General features: G+C 40.3%; 2 protein-coding genes across 5 annotated transcripts; both read right to left on the bottom strand.

Annotated features, from left to right (window-relative positions):
• Nucleotides 1–2,442: 2,442 nt before the first annotated feature.
• Nucleotides 2,443–18,037, bottom strand: pbxip1b (pre-B-cell leukemia homeobox interacting protein 1b). 4 transcript variants are annotated; one of them, XM_079240883.1, is made up of 11 exons: nt 17,951–18,037; nt 15,969–16,044; nt 15,530–15,605; nt 12,755–12,825; nt 11,933–12,317; nt 9,863–10,108; nt 9,709–9,732; nt 6,067–6,113; nt 5,566–5,679; nt 5,176–5,410; nt 2,443–4,994 (listed from the first exon to the last, which is right to left on the bottom strand). In XM_079240883.1, the coding sequence occupies exons 2-11, from the start codon at nt 16,017–16,019 to the stop codon at nt 3,451–3,453; spliced, it is 2,793 nt and encodes a 930-aa protein (XP_079097009.1). In that variant the 5' UTR covers nt 16,020–16,044; nt 17,951–18,037; the 3' UTR covers nt 2,443–3,450. The 4 variants fall into 4 exon arrangements, with proteins under 4 accessions (XP_079097009.1, XP_079097012.1, XP_079097010.1 ...); XM_079240886.1 differs by having other exon boundaries at nt 5,320–5,410; XM_079240884.1 differs by having other exon boundaries at nt 15,969–16,041; nt 17,951–18,016.
• Nucleotides 18,038–18,729: 692 nt separating this feature from the next.
• On the bottom strand, nt 18,730–19,487 carry lenep (lens epithelial protein). The gene has a single exon (XM_079240489.1). It carries the CDS (start codon nt 19,138–19,140, stop codon nt 18,946–18,948), a length of 195 nt encoding a protein of 64 aa, XP_079096615.1. The 5' UTR covers nt 19,141–19,487; the 3' UTR covers nt 18,730–18,945.
• Nucleotides 19,488–19,561: the final 74 nt, after the last annotated feature.

The following is a 19,561-nucleotide window of genomic DNA, read 5'->3' as shown; positions in this document are numbered from 1 at the left end:
TCTCCTAGTAAAGAAGGTAAATCATTGTTCTGAACATTTTCCATGATGTGTTTGTATTTCCAGCCACAACTGAAGCAAATAACTAGAAGGAGTTATTGATTACAGAATGCTTAATTTCATTCTGGAAATACAAAAAAAGAGTTTGGGGTTTTAATATTGGGTTTAGGACAGGTTAAACATATAACAACAAGTTCAGGGTCACTTCGGAGAAATTTGTCTTGGACAAAGAAGCTTTTGCTGCACAACATACCACATCACTGTAAAACAGTCAATATACCAGAAGTATGCAAAACATGTTATGTCCTAATGATAGGTTTAGTTATTGGCAATACACCAAAAGAAGCTTTTTATTCATCTTATTATTTTTTTCACTTAACCACAACATTATGGGCAAAAAGCAGCAAAGAGCAAAAACAAAGCAGTAAATCATTTTAGTTGCATGGTTGGTGTTCCAAAAACCATTTGCAAACAATGCCTCTTAGTTTCACTTAAGAAATCTTAGATTATTTTAGCCAGACCTCTGATGACAGGTTATACAACTGGCATTAATGGCTGACAAGCAGACTGACTTTATCAGCCACGTGTCCTGACATCTTGTTCTGCATCTCAGCACTGTGACATAAAATCTGAACAACCTAAAGTCATATCTAATTCTCCCAGTGCCTTGACTGTCATAGAGAAACAACTAACACAAAGTAAATAGTTCACAGAGAGGGCAGAAATTGTTGAGCCATTTGAAGCAAAAAGCATCAGGGTATTCCACAGGGCGAAGCTGGAAGCGCCTCTATGATTAATATCCTGTTACTGTGGCAGAATATGTACCTACAGTAAGGATGTGTGGTTTTGTTTTAACATTTTTAAACACTTGAATGCCTATTGTCTCAGTATTTGGCCTTCGGAGAAGCATTTTAGATGAATAAATGGACATTTGTTTACATGAAATGATCACTAAAGCTGCAGTGCAGCTCTTGCATATGATAGTTATGTGATTGCTTTAAATGATCAATAAATCAACAAGAAGCCTGATGAGCAACATTACAGCTAACAGTGCAAATTAAAAGGTAAAGTTCTCAGGCTCAGATAGGAGTTTCTTTTCAAAACACAGTTTGCACTAAAGTAAAACTGAGTCTTTTGTGCAGAACAAGCTTATGTGAAACTTGGAAGTGTCGGGCAAAGTAGACACAAGTCTGTGCAAAGATGAGTGTCCTCCAGTTGCATTCGCAACAAGAAACAGGATGTAGTGCCTTCATTTGTGTGTGTTGGAAGCAGAGAGCCAAATCAGCAGAATGTCAGCATCTGAAAAAAAAAGGTCAAAAGAGGAACTAAAAAATTGAATAATGAACATACAGAACTTATGGAATAATTTGACTTAGCACGCCATGGTGAAAGAAACTCCAAAAGGTGAATTTATCAACTGCTAGGCTCCATCCTCTCCTATCAGCAAAGATCTGATTCTCATTTTAATTCAGCACAAAACATTTATAAGAAATGCACATGTGGTGTTGATAAGAACACAATTTATACTCAAAAATAAATACTTTACCAAGCCAATTTTCTTTTTATCTTTTGTTAGAGGCCGACAGTGATTAACTAATGCATGTCACATCATACACTGACTGAGTAACAAAAGAGGAAGAAGGTAAGGTGTTTTAACCAGGTTTCAGTGTAGACCAGCTTTGAGTATGTTGACTTTTTTTTTTTTTTACTACATACTACTACATACTACCTTTCTTCAAGACTTTCCACTTTTGAGCTGTTTATAGTTTCACCTTGGTCAGTGTTAATGGGTAAATATTTATTTTGATGAAGATCACTAAGATGAGTCAGAGGACTCATGGACACACCCACTTTTTTTACTCTTGTTTGGTCAACCTCAGTCAACAGTCAGCTGTATATTTACTGATTCATCACGTTAATGAAAATGTTTTAAATCCAACCTGTATTTTACGTTACATATCTATTGTTCTTTATTTTTTATGTGACACTTTTTGATCATTTCTTTGAATGGTGTGATAAAGGTTTACTTACTCTTATGTCGTTCGATAGTATTTGTCCATTTGTTCTGTAGTATTTTATAAATGAGAATTTGAGCTGCTTTCCAGATCACTCATGAAAGAGACATTTTTTTTTTTTTACCTGAGGTTTTTTTTTCTCAGGTTAAATACCCTAAAAATTAAATAGCGAAGAGATTTCAGTCTTTTGCCACTTACAGAACAGATCATCTTTTTTTTTCTCCTGGAAATAAATTACCAGGCATATTTTTGTCTAACTTGTCTAATTGAATATATCTTAATTTAGTTCTAAGGATGCATGAATTTCTATCATTTAGGTCAACACATGCTAGCAGTGTTATCTAGACAAAATCCCTCATGAGTTAAAAAGAGAAAAAAGTCAATTTATATCATCACAAAGGAGGCATTCAATTTATTATCTTTAGACAGCAACAGAAGCAAACATCCTAGCATTCAAAGTTCTCTATGCTACCACAAAGGTACAAGCAGCTAGCTCATCATCATGTAAACATAGAGAATATTTTGGAAAACATTTAGATATTTTTACCAGAAAACCCTAAACAAATGTTACATTCATTGGCAAACAACTTTTAAGGACATCTTAGTGCACAATGTGAATTCTGTACCGCAATAGAAATACACATAATCAACATGTCAAGGTCCTTTATGCCCAACATATAATTTCCTTTACAATAACATTCTCTATAAGTTAATTATATTTCAGCAGGTTATCAAACATACCTTTTTGAGGGAAAATGTACAAAGTGGAGGAAAAAAAAAAAAAAAAAAAAAAATCAGTGCCGACTTCTTTCATCATTTGAAGCTGTTGCTAAATGTTCTCAACAGTCCATGTTGAGAAAAAGGGTTTGTTAACCAGATGTTAAGACTCAACTAATACACAAACATGGTGTACTTTAGGTATGGGCCCAATCGGTAAACAGGCAGTAGACAGTGCACGGTACAGTGGAGCAGGAGTAGTGTTTAAATAAGACTAGAAATACTACAAGTCACAGTCAATGCAACCAAATCAGCTCTGCAGGTTTAATCTCTCACACACAGGAAGAGAACGCTGCAGTACAGGAATCACTTTCATACCAGGAGACAGTCAGACTAACTGCAGCTGCTCAGCCATATATAACCTGAAATATGTGGTTTTTTTCTGGGAAAATCACTCGAAGAAGGAAAAAAAAAAAAAAACCATAGCAAGGTGATGCAGGTGCAAGAGCTTTTCATGAGACGAAGGCGGGTGCGTGTACTGTGTGTAGATAAATGTTCGATTACATGGAAAGCAGATGGAAGTGGGAAGATACGGCATCCTGCAAACAAGTGACAGGTGATAAATGTTTACTTTTAAGTAACTATGGCCAAAAAGGAAGTGCTCCCTCTGAGTTAACTCTCATCTGCTCCAACTCTTCTCAGCTTTATTCTGTCGCCTCCATCAGCCACGTCTTTGCACACCCTCCTTCCTCCTTTCCCCTTTGATTTTCTCCTCTTTCTCTCCTGCTCCCGGCAATGAAAACCTTTTCATGACTTCTCTTTCAAACCCCTCCATTTCATCCTCTAAGTCACTATCATCCTCTTCCCCATTCTCCCCTTCAACCAAGTCTTCCAGAATATCTCCCACATCTTCAGCAAAGGCTTGAAAGCTCATCTGGTTGTGCACAAACATCCCATCCTTGAAGAACTCAGTGGTGAGCTTTTTCAGCTCCTCTCTTTTAGAATCATCCACACCTGCCTCTTCTGCCTTGGTAAGATAGCCTTGGAGGATGGTTTCAAAGTCGGTTAAGGGGACAGGGAGCAGCCGCTCAGCTTTAGCACAGGTCTCCACAGAGTCACACTGCTGTGGTGGTCTGGGGTCGTGCTGGAGGCGATCTCTCTGCTGGGCCCAGTATTCAGGCTGTCCCACAGAAGGCCTGCGGTGTGTGTGAGGGAGCTTTCCGTCTCCATAGAGATGTGCTTCTTTGTGGTGATGGCTACCTGTTAATTTGTGCTCATTGCTATTTTTTTGTGAGTGTGATTTGTCTTTTTTCCAGTCTCCAGTCAGCTTTTTCTCTTTCTGTCCTCCTTTATTCCATTCCTCCTCTTCCTCCTCTTTCTTTTTCAACTTCTCTTCCTTCTTCTTCCATTCTTCATCCCGTTTCCCATTTCTGTTCGACTCGTGCTCATTCTGCAACTTTCTCTCATCCCTCCCGGACCTTTGTTTAACATTAAATTTGCCGTTTTCCTGCTGCTTCCTTTCTCCCTGACGTTTCCCCTCTGTACCATGATTTTTAATGTTTTTCCCCTTCCAGTCAAGGTCTTTCTTCTCTGCTTTCCCATGCCAGTCTCTCCTCTCCCACGTCTCTCCACCGCTTTCCTTGAAGCTGTTTTTCACTTTCTTCCATCCCTTCTGCTCCTTCCCTGCGTCACTGGTCTTGCGCCTCTCGCCATGATCTTTTCCTCCCTGCCAGTCTTTTCTCGCTTCTTTATCCCTCCATGGTTTGCCTGCATTGATTTTGTCATTTTCCTTTTTCCACTCTTTATTTTCCTTCCATTGTTTTTTCTCACTCTTTTCTGCCCACTCCCTCCTACCTTCTTTATCCTTCCAAGGCTTTCCATCATCCCCTTTGCCAGTTTTCTTCCAGTCATTCTCCTTCCATTGTTTTGTGTTATCACTGTGCTTCTTTTGCTTAACTTCCTTATCTTTCTTCTTTTCAAACATTTCTCCTTCATATTTCCCCTTCTTCAATTCTTTTTTACCCTCCTTTATATGCTCCTTTTTTTCTCCTTCCATCAATATAGATTTTTCTTTCTCTTTCCACTGTTTCTTATCAGCCGTTTCATATTTATTCTTCTTAAAAGCTTTTTTCTCTTTCTGCCCATCCCTGAGCGTCTCAGCCTGTTTCTCTGCAGATCCAGCAGTTTTCTCCTTGCCTTCCTCTGGCTGGCCAGTGGGGGGCGATGTCGAGGACTTCACATGTGTGTGGGCTGCCTGACTGGATGCTGAAAGAGACACATAAGTTAATAAAAGTAGAAGGATGACAAGTGTGGGTTAGAGTAATAATAATAGAGGTAAAGTAAAATAATATTCTACACTTTCCCTTTTCTATTTATCTACAAATATCCTTAAACATTTTCAACTCTTCTCCACATCCCGTTCCTGCTTCATTCCTCTTGTCTGTACCTGAGGAGAGTTTTAATTCAGTCACAGTGGATCTCAGTGTTTCTAGCTCTTTCTGTAGGGCCGGGACAGACTCCAGCTCTTTCTTCATTCTGTTGTTCTCTTTCTGAAGGACAGGGAGAGATGCCATCTCTGTCTTCAACCTACTGTTTTCCTTCTCCACCCCCTCCCAGTGCAGCCGCTCCTTCACTCCCTCTCCCGCTTGTCCCCTAGCTACTTTTAGCTCTTCTTTCTGTGCCTGGTTAAAGAACAAGAACAGGAGGAAGAGGGTCCCCATGAGAAAATTACACACTCACTGACACATTTACGCAAAGATATGCATTTGTGCAATATATGTACTGTATATGTAAAACACAAGCGAGAATAGAAGTAATAGACAGAATGGAGTCACACCTGAAGTTGGGCTTGTAGCAGAGAAATCTGCTGGTTCTCTTTAGCTAACTTATTTAGGAGCTCTGAACTGTCAGCATCTGCTTGATGGGGAGGGCCGTCGGTATTAAGCCACTCCTGTCAACAAATTGCGCGCGCGCACACACACACACACACACACACACACACACACACACACACACACACACACACACACACACACACACACACACACACACACACACACACACACACACACACACACACACACACACAGAGTAAAAGACATCCAGTGGATTGGAGATAACTTATTCCCATCAGACTGACAGGCTGAGAACAGAAAATATGTGACGATGGAAGGGTAGAGGGTAGAGGACAAAAAAGATCAAAGTAGCAGAGTTGGCAGTGGATAGCTATAATGCCGCTTCTGCACTCCGTTGTCTCTCACATCAAACTAAATATTCATGCAGTAGCACTCACTGCCATGTAAAATGTGTATGCAAAACATGCAGACATCACACTGACCTGCTGTCCTGGTGTCTCTTTCAGCTCCCTTGTAGCATAGTCACTCTCTGCAAATCCATATGCAAATATTAATGTTGATGTGCATAATAAACCTCCAAACCTCCAAGTAAAGGCTTTGTTTCATTAAACACTCAGAAATATATATATGTATATATTCATTTATATATAAATAAATGAAGAACCACAATTAAAGGGAGAAGGAGGTTGGAAGCCAAAATCAACTCTGAGAGTGATTATTATTCAACTGTCAAAAATCCAGAAAGGTACAACTACAAAAGGGTATACTATAGGTGCACCCAGATGTCCATACCTGAGGCTTCTAGAAACTGCCAAACAAAGACTCAGAGCATTGGCTGCATGACTGAGAAGATACACAAGTGAAAGAAGCCCAGGAAAGGAACCAGTTGTTTTCAGTTAACCCAGCTAAAGTGTTCTCCCAGTGGCAGGGTAATGCCACCAAGGCTTGAGACTGAACAATACTTAAAAAACAAAAAAAAAACAAAAAAAACAAAAAAAAAAAACATTTGGGGAAAAAAAAGCATCACGATAAAGTGAAACCCAGTGGTTAGAAGAACCATTAATGGACTAGTGCTCCCTCCATGAACAAGGCCCAGTTACCATTAAATTGGCAGATATCCAGCAAAGCATCTCAGGTATGAAGAACATGTTACCAGTTCTTCTGGACATGATTCATGCCTACTGGTTAAAAAAACCAAAAAAAAAAAAAAAAAAACCCAAAAAACAACTACCGTATTTTCCGGGCTATTAGCCGCTACTTTTTTCATATGTTTTGAACCATGCGGCTTATGAAAAGGTGCGGCTATTCTGTGTTTTTTTTCTTCCACCGCTAGGGGCGCGCTAACCGGAATTAGAATCAAAACTAAAGAAAAATAAAGCAAAGAAGCATACGTTACTTTTTTCTTTAGCTAGTAGATAGAACACGGACGAAGAATTACCAACTATTAATTATTTTCGAATTCTTGCCCCTTCATTATGGAACCCACACGAAGAAGTTCGTATGATGCAAGTTTTAAGTTGAAGGCCATTGATATTGCTATCGAGGAAGGAAACCGCGCGGCTGCACGCAAGCTTGGCATCAATGAATGTATGGTGAGACGCTGGAGGAGACAGAGGGAAGAGCTCATGAAATGCAAAAAGTCAAGGAAATCTTTCAGAGGACAAAAAAGCAGGTGGCCTGAACTTGAAAATGTCCTGGAGGACTGGGTGAACATACAGAGAGCCGGTGGCAGAGGTGTATCTACTGTTCAGATCCGACTTAAAGCTAAAACAATAGCGCGCGAAATGAATATTGAAGATTTCAAAGCGGGGCCGTCATGGTGTTTCAGATTCATGAGACGTAAAAACCTGTCCATCAGGGCACGGACCACTCTCTGCCAGCAACTCCCCCCTGACTATCAGGAAAAGATTAAAAACTTCTGCACATTCGTTGAAAGTAAGATACAAGAGCACTCCATTGGACCAGACGAGATAATAAACATGGATGAAGTACCTCTGACATTTGATCTGCCTCTGACCAAGACGGTTAACAAGGCTGGTGCATCCTCCGTGTTGTTGAAAACAACAGGTCACGAGAGGACGCACTTCACCTGCGTGCTGGCATGCACGGCATCCGGACAAAAACTTCCACCTATGGTGATTTTTAAGCGCCTAACTATGCCTAAAGAACAACTACCGAGAGGCGTAGTGGTCAAAGTTAATGCCAAAGGGTGGATGATGGAAGGAATAATGAAGGAATGGTTAAGAGAGTGCTACAGCAAGCGCCTCGGAGGATTTTTTCACCAGAAAAAAGCACTGCTTGTTTTGGACAGCATGAGAGCCCACGTCACAGATTCTGTAAAAGAGGCGATCAAGAAAACAAACTCAATTCCAACTGTGATTCCTGGAGGTACAACAAAGTATTTGCAGCCACTTGACCTCAGTTTGAACCGGGCATTTAAAGCAGCACTCCGAATCGAGTGGGAGACTTGGATGACGAGCGGGGATAAGTCATTCACAAAAACCGGCCGCATGCGAAAAGCGTCCTTTTCGGATGTCTGTCAGTGGATCCTAACAGCGTGGAGTGCTGTGAAAGAATCCACCATCACCAACGGGTTCAGAAAGGCAGGACTGCTACGTGAGAACGCTGCACCTTCAGAGCGAACTTCACCGGAGGAAGAAAGTGACACTGAGAGCGAGGCAGACGGGGACAGATGTGACGAAGCGCTGATGAGATTGTTCAACTCCGACACTGAAGAAGACGACTTTATGGGTTTCAGCGAAGATGATTAAAGTGACGCAGGAGAAATTAAGTTAAGTAAATACTGATTATGTTCTATTGGTTCTGTTCCGTTTTAACCAGCAAAGTTGCTGCCGTGTTAGAAGGCACTGTTATGAATTCTGCGGCCTGTACTAAGGTGCGGCCTATGTATTTTTTTATTATCGTTTTTTTTAAAAATAGAGCAGGTGCGGCTTTTATAGGGAAGCGGCTAATAGCCCGGAAAATACGGTAACTTCACTCCATCAGCACCTTATGGCACAAATAAACACAAAGGAAGGTAGTCCATGCACAAGACACTTGTCCCACAGGGCAGAACAACAGATGCTGAAGAGAGCTACAAGTACCTTGGCATACCACAAGCAAATGGCAACCAGTAAAGCCTGTTACATACTCCACGAGAAGCGAGAACTTTTTTCTTGTTCTCGAGGCTCCGAGAAGAAAATGACGTCATTTTGTTCTCGCGGACGTGTTTGAGGACAGTTCTTGACACACCGGGCTGGCAGAACTTTTTCTGTTTTTTTATCAAAACGGATTGTTTTGATAAAACAGCTTATCGAGGTGGTGAGAAAGTAGGAACATTTTTACATGTGGCAATAAAACCCTCAGACCCAGCCGCGTGCACAACCCGCCCTGCCGCGGACGAAGCTGCTCGTTAAATATGAAACTAGAAACTCGGAGAGCGGAAACCTCTGCCAAGCACAATGTTTAAGAATCCTTATAAAACATTCCTGGATCCAAACGGTGATCCTGATCACCACCAGAATTTAATCCGTTCTTCATTTTTACATTTGCAACAACTCTTGAAATATTTATACATCTTGAAAACAACCTCCTCGACGGAGGTAACAACCAGGTTCATTGCACATAAAGCAGACATCTGCCCCCAGCAGTGATCCCTCCCTGCTGCAGACGTGCTTCTCGTGTAGTATGTATGGACCTGCCGAACAAGACGTTTTTTCTTGTTCTTGCAGCCTCGAGAAGCAAGAACTCTGTGAAGTCAGCTCAATGGTAAGAACAAGACCCAGGCAATTAACATCTATGCCCCGCCAGTGATCAGATACCCTCCTGGTATAATAAACTGGTCAAAGGAGGGAGTTCAGACCACAGATGCTAAAACACATGCTTGGAGGGTTCCACCCCAAATCCAGTGTCCAAAGGTTACACGCTAAGCGCAAAGAGGGAGGCCTTTTTGGTTTTTTCAAAATTCATTGTTTGCATTGTGATGTGATACATGCCTTGCAGAGAAGGGAAATTAATCTAGTCTCTACAAGTGACTCCAATATTGAAATCCATGCAATGTCTCTGTCATGCCAAGAATATATCAATTAATTCACACATGAAAACATGAAAAAAAAAAAACCTACCCTCATCCAGGTCCATGAAGACACCTGCAGGTATAATACACCTCAGTCTCAGAGCACCTACATCTAGTTCATTGTTTCTACTCTGAAATACTTTAAATTAATTTAAAATAAAATTATGATTGCTATTTTTTAACAAATCAGAGGCAATGCTTACCTGAGAAAAAGATGGTGCCCAGACCTAACAGGATAACAGCACCCAGGATGCACTTGTTGACTGAGAATCCGCTGTCATTTTCTCGCTGCGACACTTGAAATTCTTCGACCTCTTCCTCTTCCTCCTCTCTTCTTCCAATCTGCTCCAGAGCTGCTAAGAGAGACCTCTTCCTCCGCTCCTCTGATTCTCCCTGCTCTCCTGTCTGAACTGTCTTCTCCTCAATAACTTCTTCATCCACAAGAGAATCTGGAGCAGTGCAAGAACCAAATAATCGTTATTTGACCTTTTAAAGAATAATGAGGTTCATAGCTTTATCTTTGCAGTGCATTTGGGGGAAGAAATCATTTCTCATCACACTGAACATTGCTGCCGCACTTCTTCCCCTTTTCAGTCTATAGTGTTAAGATGCACCTCCTCCAAATACCACTAACTCTCACTGGTCAACTATTTGATCCCAACAAGAAAAGCACAAGTTCTTTTTTTACGTGACATGCTAAATTAGCTGTAAAGCTAACAAAGCATGCATTTTATTTTGATATCATTGACAAAAGTCTGTACTACATGTTGCTCGGGATCTGTGTCCTCTTTAGATAAGAATGACTCTTTCATGAATAATTAAGAATTCATAAATTAGATTTACAGACCATTATTTTTTATATGGAACAGAGATTCAAAGTTGCTACTTTTTCACAAAATGGCAATAAACAATTGACAGGATTTTTTTTTACGAGTTATAAAATGCATTTGAATTGTGCCAACCATCAGCCAGTGTTAGCCATTCACATCCGTCTGCATCTTCATTCATATCACATAATTATCAAACAACATCAGGAGACTCAAAAATGGTTACTAAGATTGACAGTTAGCCAGCAGTCTGATTTTTGACATAATAAAAAGGAAAAACAACAGCTTGACCTAGTTCACTGTTATACTGTCAGCTAAACATACTGCTGCCACACAGCAGACTGACCCAAACGGTGTAAAAAGCATTTTAAGTATACCAATACTTTGTCTACAAATTTGTTCAACTTAAATCCAAATCTACAGCTCAGTTTGCTCATGATGGGATCTGGGCTGTATCGGGAATAAAAGATTAAATAGTGATACAGCTTTACAAATAAAAACATCTAATGCAGCTTGACACTATAACAGCAGATTACACTGATAAATTGTATTATCCATATTTGCAACATGTAGCTCTCTTCTCATTTCAAACTGTATAAAACAATGAATGGTTTTTTTCTCATATCCATTTGGCAGTTTTAGCTGACTGGCCAGTTGCAAAACATTTTTGGTCATAATTTTGTTTTTCACCTGCATGTTATTTTTGATACCACAGCATGTATGGCACTGCAGTTACACCAACAAAACCTCTCATGAAAAGCCAGATTTCAGTTTATACTCTGCTCTATGTGGTACACTGGTTGATCTGTTTCAAGGACACTCTTTATATTTATTCAAACTGCAAAAATAAAGAAAAACTTCAATCATGAGCAAAAAAAAAAAAAAAAAAAAAAAAAAAAAAGGAAAAAACCTAAAATAAAATAAATAATCCAAACTATCTGAATCTAATTTTACTGCTGAATAGAAACCACTACCTGCAGAACTTGCTGATGCTAAGCTCTAGTTGTAAAGCAGTACAGAGCAACAGAAATCCAATTGGTTCATGCTGTAGCCATACAGACAGCTGCAGAGTCAGACTTAAAAAAAAAAAAAAAAAGCTCTCATTTCCACTGAAGCTGATTTACTTCTGCAGAGTGCCATGCAACTAAAGGTTTCTCTATTTAGTCATGCTCCCCTCCTCGTACTGACCACAGCATTTCTCCTGGCCCAGTTACTGAACAAGTCCTTAACCTGCAGGTCCACCAAGTGTACTTCAGACACAGACGGTACAAATAACAGTCTCAAAATAAAAGAAAAGAAAAATGATAATATAGTTACGATATATGATGATCTTTTTTGTCATAAACTGTCATGAACATAACACACACATGATATAATCTGTGTTTTTGCTGTAATTGTTTTTGTGAAACACTGACCAGACCATGGTCTTCTTTGTGCTGCTCCTACCTGTCTGTTTTCTTAAGTCACTTGTCCTTGGATCCTGATCTGACTCCTCTCCCTGTAGGTGCAGCTCATCCCCATTTTGCAGATGCAGAGTTTCCTCCTGTGTAAACTCTGCACCTGCAAGAGTCTCTTTGCTGAGCAGTGAGGCTGGGGGCTCATTGGAGGATGGAGTTAGAAGGGTGTAAGAGTCGGAGGATGAATCAGGGCCAGGGCTGAACTGGGCTGCACCCTCAGGAAGGCTTTCTGCGAGGCTGACTTCTTCATCGCTGTGGACCACGGACCTGGTTGCTTCCAAAGGAGGAATGGCTGTTTGAGCAACATCAGCGGGCACAGAGGAGAGTAGATCTGAGCTTAAGTCTCCACTATGATCTGCAGTCTCTTCTGATACCTGAATACAAAAAGATAATCATTAAAATGTTGCTATACCAACAGATGTTTTGGGCACATTGATAAAACTGTTCATTAAAAAATAAAAGTGTATTTGTATTATATTTTACAAAATACAGCTATAATCATAGTAAACTTTAGCTAAACATAGCTAAAATCAAGGCTTTCCAAATGTGACTTGCACATTAATGACACATTAAAGCTGTGCTGCCACTGGAAATAAAGGAACAATCAGATTCTAGCGTTCCTCCCAGCTATGCATTTAACGTGCATCTGTTGGCAACGTAAAAATGAGCAATCTTTCAAATCACAAGGTAATTATGAAATAAAAAAAAATAGCCTGATACTTTCACTGGTTACTCGTGCATACATAGTCAGCCAAAGCACATGACAACTGGTACTATTATATAATAGAGCGTGATTTGTATGCTGTCTTACTAGGTAGTCCTCCACGGGGAGCCTTTCTGCAGACTCTGCACCATTTGCAGGCTGGCTGTTCTCTCCAGAACCTGGATCATCAAATACAGACACAGTAGATGAAGCATTTAGGACAGCAGTTCAACATTTTTCAGCCGTCACTCGAAAATGGAATGACTGTGACTCATGATACCAGCACCTGATAAAGTGGACAGAAGCATCATGAAGAATGGGGGTGAAACAGAACATTGTAATTCACAATTCATAAGAATTTGGTGATGCAAACAAAAAATATGTTCAGGAAAGAAATTAATTGTCATGCAGTTGTACACTAAATGCCTGACTTTTCATATTGTAGCCTGAGTTTGAGTATTTTTTATAGAAAGTGCCTGTATTTTTTTCACTATGTAGCTGCAGGTATTTGTCAACATAGATGAATTTTTTCTTTAGAGAAACAAAGAAATTGTCTAAGCAAGATCAGGTTCAAGGAAAACATTAATCTAAATGTTTGCATTCACCGACTCTGTGAAAAAGAGAACAAAAGACTCTAAAGAGGAAAAAGAGAGAGAGAAAAAAAGCTAACACACAGTTAGCTGTTGCAGAAATGGTCCAAACAGTCCTGAAGACAAGAGGAATTTATACACCTACAGCTAAGACTACATTTAAATTATCATGTTAAAATGACTTAAACCTGATTGTTTTTCCACATTTCTGGGACTCATATTTTGTTTGTATTACCATAGATACCATGGGTTCGTTTCAATGTTCAAATCCATTTTGGGTCTTTTCAGTATGTGGTGTTAAATCGGACATCTCTATATGGCTTTGTAGCATGACAAAACCACTTGCACTGGGTTCTATGCAGATTTTTGGGTCATACACAAGTGCTGGCACTGTGGTCCTAAACCTGCAGCACTACTACATCTTTGTTGGCAAACTAACAGCAAAGTTTAGCCGCCTAGCCTCTCTTTGTTGGACAAATGTTTGATATCCTCTAGTTTTTATTATCTTTATTGAAACAAATGACTGTCACAAAAAATGTATCATTGGCCATTCCATAGACAGCTGTGTTTGAATAAAAGTTAGATCCAAGATACTTGTGCTTAAGAGCAGAAATATGTATTGGTGACCGCTTAATAAAAAGGAGAAGGAGGAACAGAACAGACTTGAAACTTAACACTTCACTCACAGCTGCATTAGAAATATACACTGCTTAAAAAAAAAGGGGAACACTTAAACAACACAATGTAACTCCAAGTCAACCACAAGTCTGTGAAATCAAACTGTCCACTTAGGAACCAACACTGATTTACAATTTCACACGCTGTGCAAATGAAATAGACAACAGGTGGAAATTATAGGCAATTGGCAAGACACACCCAATAAAGGAGTGGTTCTGCAGGTGGTGACCACAGACCACTTCTCAGTTCCGATGCTTTCTGGCTGATGTTTTGGTCACTTTTGAATGCTGGCGGTGCTTTCACTCTCGTGGTAGCATGAGACGGAGTCTACAACCCACACACTTGGCTCACGTAGTGCAGCTCATCCAGGATGGCACATCAATGCGAGCTGTGGCAAAAAGGTTTGCTGTGTATCTCAGCGTAGTGTCCAGAGCATGGAGGTGCTACCAGGAGACAGGCCAGTACAGCAGGAGACATGGAGGAGGCCGTGGGAGGGCATCAACCCAGCAGCAGGACCGCTACCTCCTTCTTTGTGCAAGGAGGAACAGGAGGAGCACTGCCAGAGCCCTGCAAAATGAGCTCCAGCAAGCCACAAATGTGCACGTGTCTGTTCAAACAATCAGAAACAGACTCCATGAGGTGGTATGAGGGCCCGACGTCCACAGGTGGGGGTTGTGCTTACAGCCCAACACCGTGCAGGATGTTTGGGATTTGCCAGAGAACACCAAGATTGGCAAATTCACCACTGGCGCCCTGTGCTCTTCACAGCTAGCAGGTTCACACTGAGCACATGTGACAGACATGACAGAGTCTGGAGACGCCGTGGAGAACGTTCTGCTGCCTGCAACATCCTCCAGCATGACTGGTTTGGCAGTGGGTCAGTAATGGTGTGGGGTGGCATTTCTTTGGAGAGCCACACAGCCCTCCATGTGCTCGCCAGAGGTAGCCTGACTGCCATTAGGTACCGAGATGAGATCCTCAGACCCCTTGTGGGACCATATGCTGGTGTGGTTGGCCCTGGGTTTCATCCTAATGCAAGACAATGCTAGACCTCATGTGGCTGGAGTGTGTCAGCAGTTCCTGCAACACGAAGGCATTGATGTTATGGACGGGCCCACCCGTTCCCCAGACCTGAATCCAATTGAGTACATCTGGGACATCATGTCTCGCTCCATCCACCAACGTCAAGTTGCACCACAGACTGTCCAGGAGTTGGTGGATGTTTTAGTCCAGGTCTGGGAGGAGATCATCCACTGTCTCATTAGGAGCATGCCCAGGCATTGTAGGGAGGTCATACAGGCATGCGGAGGTCACACACACTACTGAGCCTCATTTTGACTTGTTTAAAGGACATTACATCAAAGTTGGATCAGACTAGTGTGTTTTTCCACTTTAATTTAGAGTATAACTCCAAATCCAGACCTTCATGGGTCAATACATTTAATTTTCATTGATAATTTTTGTGTGATTTTGTTGACAGTATTTAATTAAAATATTTCATTAATTCAGATCTACAATGTGTTATTTTAGTGTTCCCTTATTTTTGAGCAGTGTATATTATATAGATATATTTTATTGGGCATACAGTAAACAATTCCACAATGACCAGATATACCTGCTGCAGCTGTACAGCTGTCTTCATGCTGCTCCGTTCCTGCTGCAAAAGGCCTAAGGGTTTCAGCAACGGTTTCCTATGACAAGCAGTCAGAAGCAGAACACACACTATCATTTAAATATGACTACAATAAGAGCTGAAGTTATTCTGCAAACATATCTACAATGACCCTATTCAACAATGTCTACCCTAAAAATTCCTTTTAATTAGGTAGCGAATGTGTGAATGTGTGTATTTAAAACTTAAAAGCAGTGCCTGAGAACTTGTTACAGTAAAAACAAAGACAGATTTATGACAGAAACCTAATTCATATTCAGGTGACCCAAAAGGAAAATCAATTAGGACAAGGACCTCTCTCTTGGAAAATAACAAATTTTAAATAAATGAGGTCATCCATAGCAGTCCACATATTTCTATGTTCTTTAGAAAGTGATGATACCTCAGAAGTAAGGATGGTCCAGCTGTTGTTCGAACCCGTGCCTCCAGACATGGCCCCTGGAGGCTTTCCCTGTCTTCTGCAACACAAAACTGAGTCAGAAGAACTTTTTGTGACTTAATAGTCAGGAAGGCTCTTTGCACCTCTATCCTTTTTTTTCTTTTTTAATAGCTTAGTCAAAGCTGTGTGTGGTTTTCAACCACATAAAGTCTAATTTAAAGCTGTAGTGGGGAAAAATTCTATTTGGTTCATTTGCTGAACTCACAGATAATAAAAAGGTACCACTGGTTTACAATTAGGGCAACAGTAGTTGTGAGCCCGGCAACGTCAAGAAATTTACATCCTCTGTTTACACTTGGATTTGAATACCAGTCTCTTCTATTCAGCCTCACCCATTCTACTAATAAAGAACATACTGTAATGTGTTACTAACATTTTGTTAGAGTGTCTGTGTGTGTGTATGTGGGCAGGAAGTTTCACTGCCTGGGAGCATTCAGTTCTTCATTAGTAGTTTGTGTGTGCTGTGGAGGTTGTATGCACCCTGGCTTTTGACTAGCTGAAAAATGTTTTGGCACACACATGGGTAACTAAGGCCTGCACTATTCTGGAGATACAGGCAGCTCAATGGGCTGTCCATTTCAAAGTTCTTAGTCTGTTCAGTAGATATTTACAATCCACCGTTCTTCAACTGTATTTGGCAACTGCAGACTCCATGAAAAAGACACCTACATTACAAATGATTTGATGATCAGTAGTTCACTTTGATTTAGGTTTCAAGTTATTAAAAGCCACTAAAGCACTTTTTTAACTTCAAAGGACAACTTAATCCAAGATGAATATTCATTGTTTATCTGATTTTGTTCCATGAAGACAAATACAATTAGGAACTTTGCTTAATACTACTGGTACATTGGCTGGATAATGACACACTTCACTCTCCAAATTCAATTCTCTCCCAGCTATGCAATTTAGGTCTCCTAATCGAGTGACTCCCAAGAGAAGTCTACTAAATCTATCCTGGGGCCCAAGGAGCATTGTGGAGCATATAGTGGAATGGTTTAAATAGATGCCAGCTAAATATAGCTACCATGAGATTGACTAGAGACAGAAAGAGGGAGCATGCATAAGATGGCCAAAGGGAACGCAACAGAGAAAGCAATGAATTCAAAAGGACACATAAAAGGATTACTTGACATGCACCACAAAACCAGAGCTTTTCGGGGAGAGGAAAACATCCTGTGAGGTTTTATTACCTAAACTTTAGTAGTAATATCCAATTTAATCTGTCAATACATCATACAGTAGTGCCATTTTGTATTTCACATAAAAAAAAACCTAAAAAAAAAACCTTGTATCAAAAGCATGCATGTATGTAAATGTATGTATGTAAACGTGTACAAAGGTCAAGTGTCAAAAGTGCAGAGAAAACAGCACATGCCTTTTTTTTTTCCTAAGCATACACACAGTTGCAACTGGTTCCTGGTCTCTGCTTCGAAACATACCAAAAATGGTCAGGAAAATAAACTACAGTAATGAGGCTTGGAAAAAAAAAAAGTTTAGGAAAATAAACTATAGTAATGAGGTTTTAAACAAAACTTCATCGCAAATTTTCATACGCAGCATCACCAGCGCAGCAGCCATGTCAGTCACTTTGCAGAGACTGGTTTCAGTGAGTTAGACAGGAAATGTCACGAAGACGGACTCAGAAAGATTAAAAGTTCACACCGAAACACAATAATAACTTGCATTGGTTTTTGTCTTTGAAAAACGTAATGAAAAACCTGTAAATGTTCAAACTGCTTTAAATTGCATCAAGTTACTACAAGACATTTGTTGTTAGAAAGTATTATCCACTTTAACTGTGCGACCAGGAAAGCGTCAAACGACACGAAGAAAAAAGACCAACATGTCTGACGTCGCTGCTTTATATAACAATATTTTAAATAAACGTATATAAGCTACATCGACATTCAAGTAGCTCTTACCGTGGTCTGGTACTTTACTTATGATCTCAGAGCATATGTCAGAAAATGCAGGCACGTCAGTCTCCCCATCCAACTCAGAACTTCAGACGTGCCTCCTGAACTTAATGATCCACGCACTTCTTGTCCAATCACAGTCAGCCTTCGCTTTGATCCCGCCTTTTCTCATCCAAATCGGCCAATTAACAGCCCGAAGTCACTTTCTCTTCAGTAGGGCAGCTGCCAAGTTGACTGACATACGCAGGTGATGCGAACAATTGTCGAAAACTTTCAACTGCAGCCAGGTTTAAGATTAGTCCAAAGTTAGCTTGATGCTGATGATAATTCCTTTTCCATCACATCTTTACATTTCAGTTATAAACGGGACTATAAACGCAAGGCTTTGAAAACTTTACCAAATAAATACGTCTTGCTACTGATGCTGAAATGAGTGATCTACAAGGTGACTGAACATGACATCATAACTAAAAAAAACCCCAAAAACTGAGACATAAAAGTAATATTTTGTATAATCATTAGCTCATTTATTCATTGCCACGCCAGTTTGTGCTGTACAGTTAATACCAGGGTGTAATCATTCTTAAAAATCTCAGCGCTTCAGTGAAAATCTGAAAAACCGAACCCTGCCCAGCCATGGACTTCAGTAGCATCTTGAAATGTGCAGGTGTGATTCCATAATCGTCAAGGTGAAATCCTGTGAAAACTAAAATGAGAAAGTAAAACATATAATTTAGACAAGAAATAAAATAATGCCTTAAAAAAAAAAATAGAACGACGCTCTAAACTGCTGATCTAAATGATCATTTCAGTTTGCTATGTGCTCAGCTATAAAGCATGTTGTAAAGCAGTTGTTCATACTTACCAATGCTTTGCCAACTGTGCTGATAAAACACTTCATTTTTTATTAAGTTAACACTGGCAGAAACGCCACTTTGAGAACTAACAGAAAAATAGGAAAAATCAATTTCTTGCCACTTGATCTACTCTCTTTCAGCCTGTCAGTCCAGAATCTCCTTGATGCACCAGCAGCAGAGGAGAAAATAAAGGCACTCCTTAAACGACTGGATGAAACCATAGGCAAAGTTTCCTCCCAGTAAGTTTTTGCCTCGTCCCAAACCCATAGCCATGTCCCGTAAATGCTGCCCTAAAGAGGAGGAGGGCATTGCCTGAGGAAGAGGACGCTGGGGATGCATGGCTTCAGATGTAGCAACTTGACAGAAGATGGTGCCTGACAGACAGGATCCAACTGTGTCTGTGCATCAGTTAGGCTTTGCTGTGTGTCACAGACGGTTTCCCCCTCTACTTATAATCTTATACCAGCTGCATCCATTCACACCCAGCATTTTCTCAACTCTTCCCGAGTTCAAACATCCACAGAGTGATTAAAAGACTTGTTTACCTTTGCAGTGCAACGTCCCTGTGTTGCACCCCATAACAAAAAATGCCTTTGCTCTGACAATACCTGAATAGGCTTCCTACAATGACAGCTTTATGTTTTCACAAACAGGAATGTTCCAGTACCTCCAGTACAATTCTGACTACATCCCACTCTTTGTTCAGGATGGCATATGACAGGTAATCTTATTTTCTAACAATGTGTGTGTGTGTCTGTGT

This window comes from Telmatherina bonti, assembly GCF_933228915.1.
Source record: "Telmatherina bonti genome assembly, chromosome: 5".
NCBI lineage: Eukaryota > Metazoa > Chordata > Actinopteri > Atheriniformes > Telmatherinidae > Telmatherina > Telmatherina bonti.
This window is presented reverse-complemented; position numbering and strand designations above follow the sequence as displayed.

What these genes read in the sequence shown, in the direction of transcription:
- pbxip1b (XM_079240883.1), bottom strand. Translation starts at nt 16,019, where the DNA reads ATGTCTGGAGGCACGGGTTCGAACAACAGCTGGACCATCCTTACTTCT. An exon ending in GGACCATCCTTACTTCTGAG is followed by an intron (nt 15,606 to 15,968) that starts GTATCATCACTT and finishes TGCTTGTCATAG; the next exon opens with GAAACCGTTGCTGAAACCCT. An exon ending in TCCCCGTGGAGGACTACCTA is followed by an intron (nt 12,318 to 12,754) that starts GTAAGACAGCAT and finishes TTTTGTATTCAG; the next exon opens with GTATCAGAAGAGACTGCAGA.
- lenep (XM_079240489.1), bottom strand. Translation starts at nt 19,140, where the DNA reads ATGCATCCCCAGCGTCCTCTTCCTCAGGCAATGCCCTCCTCCTCTTTA.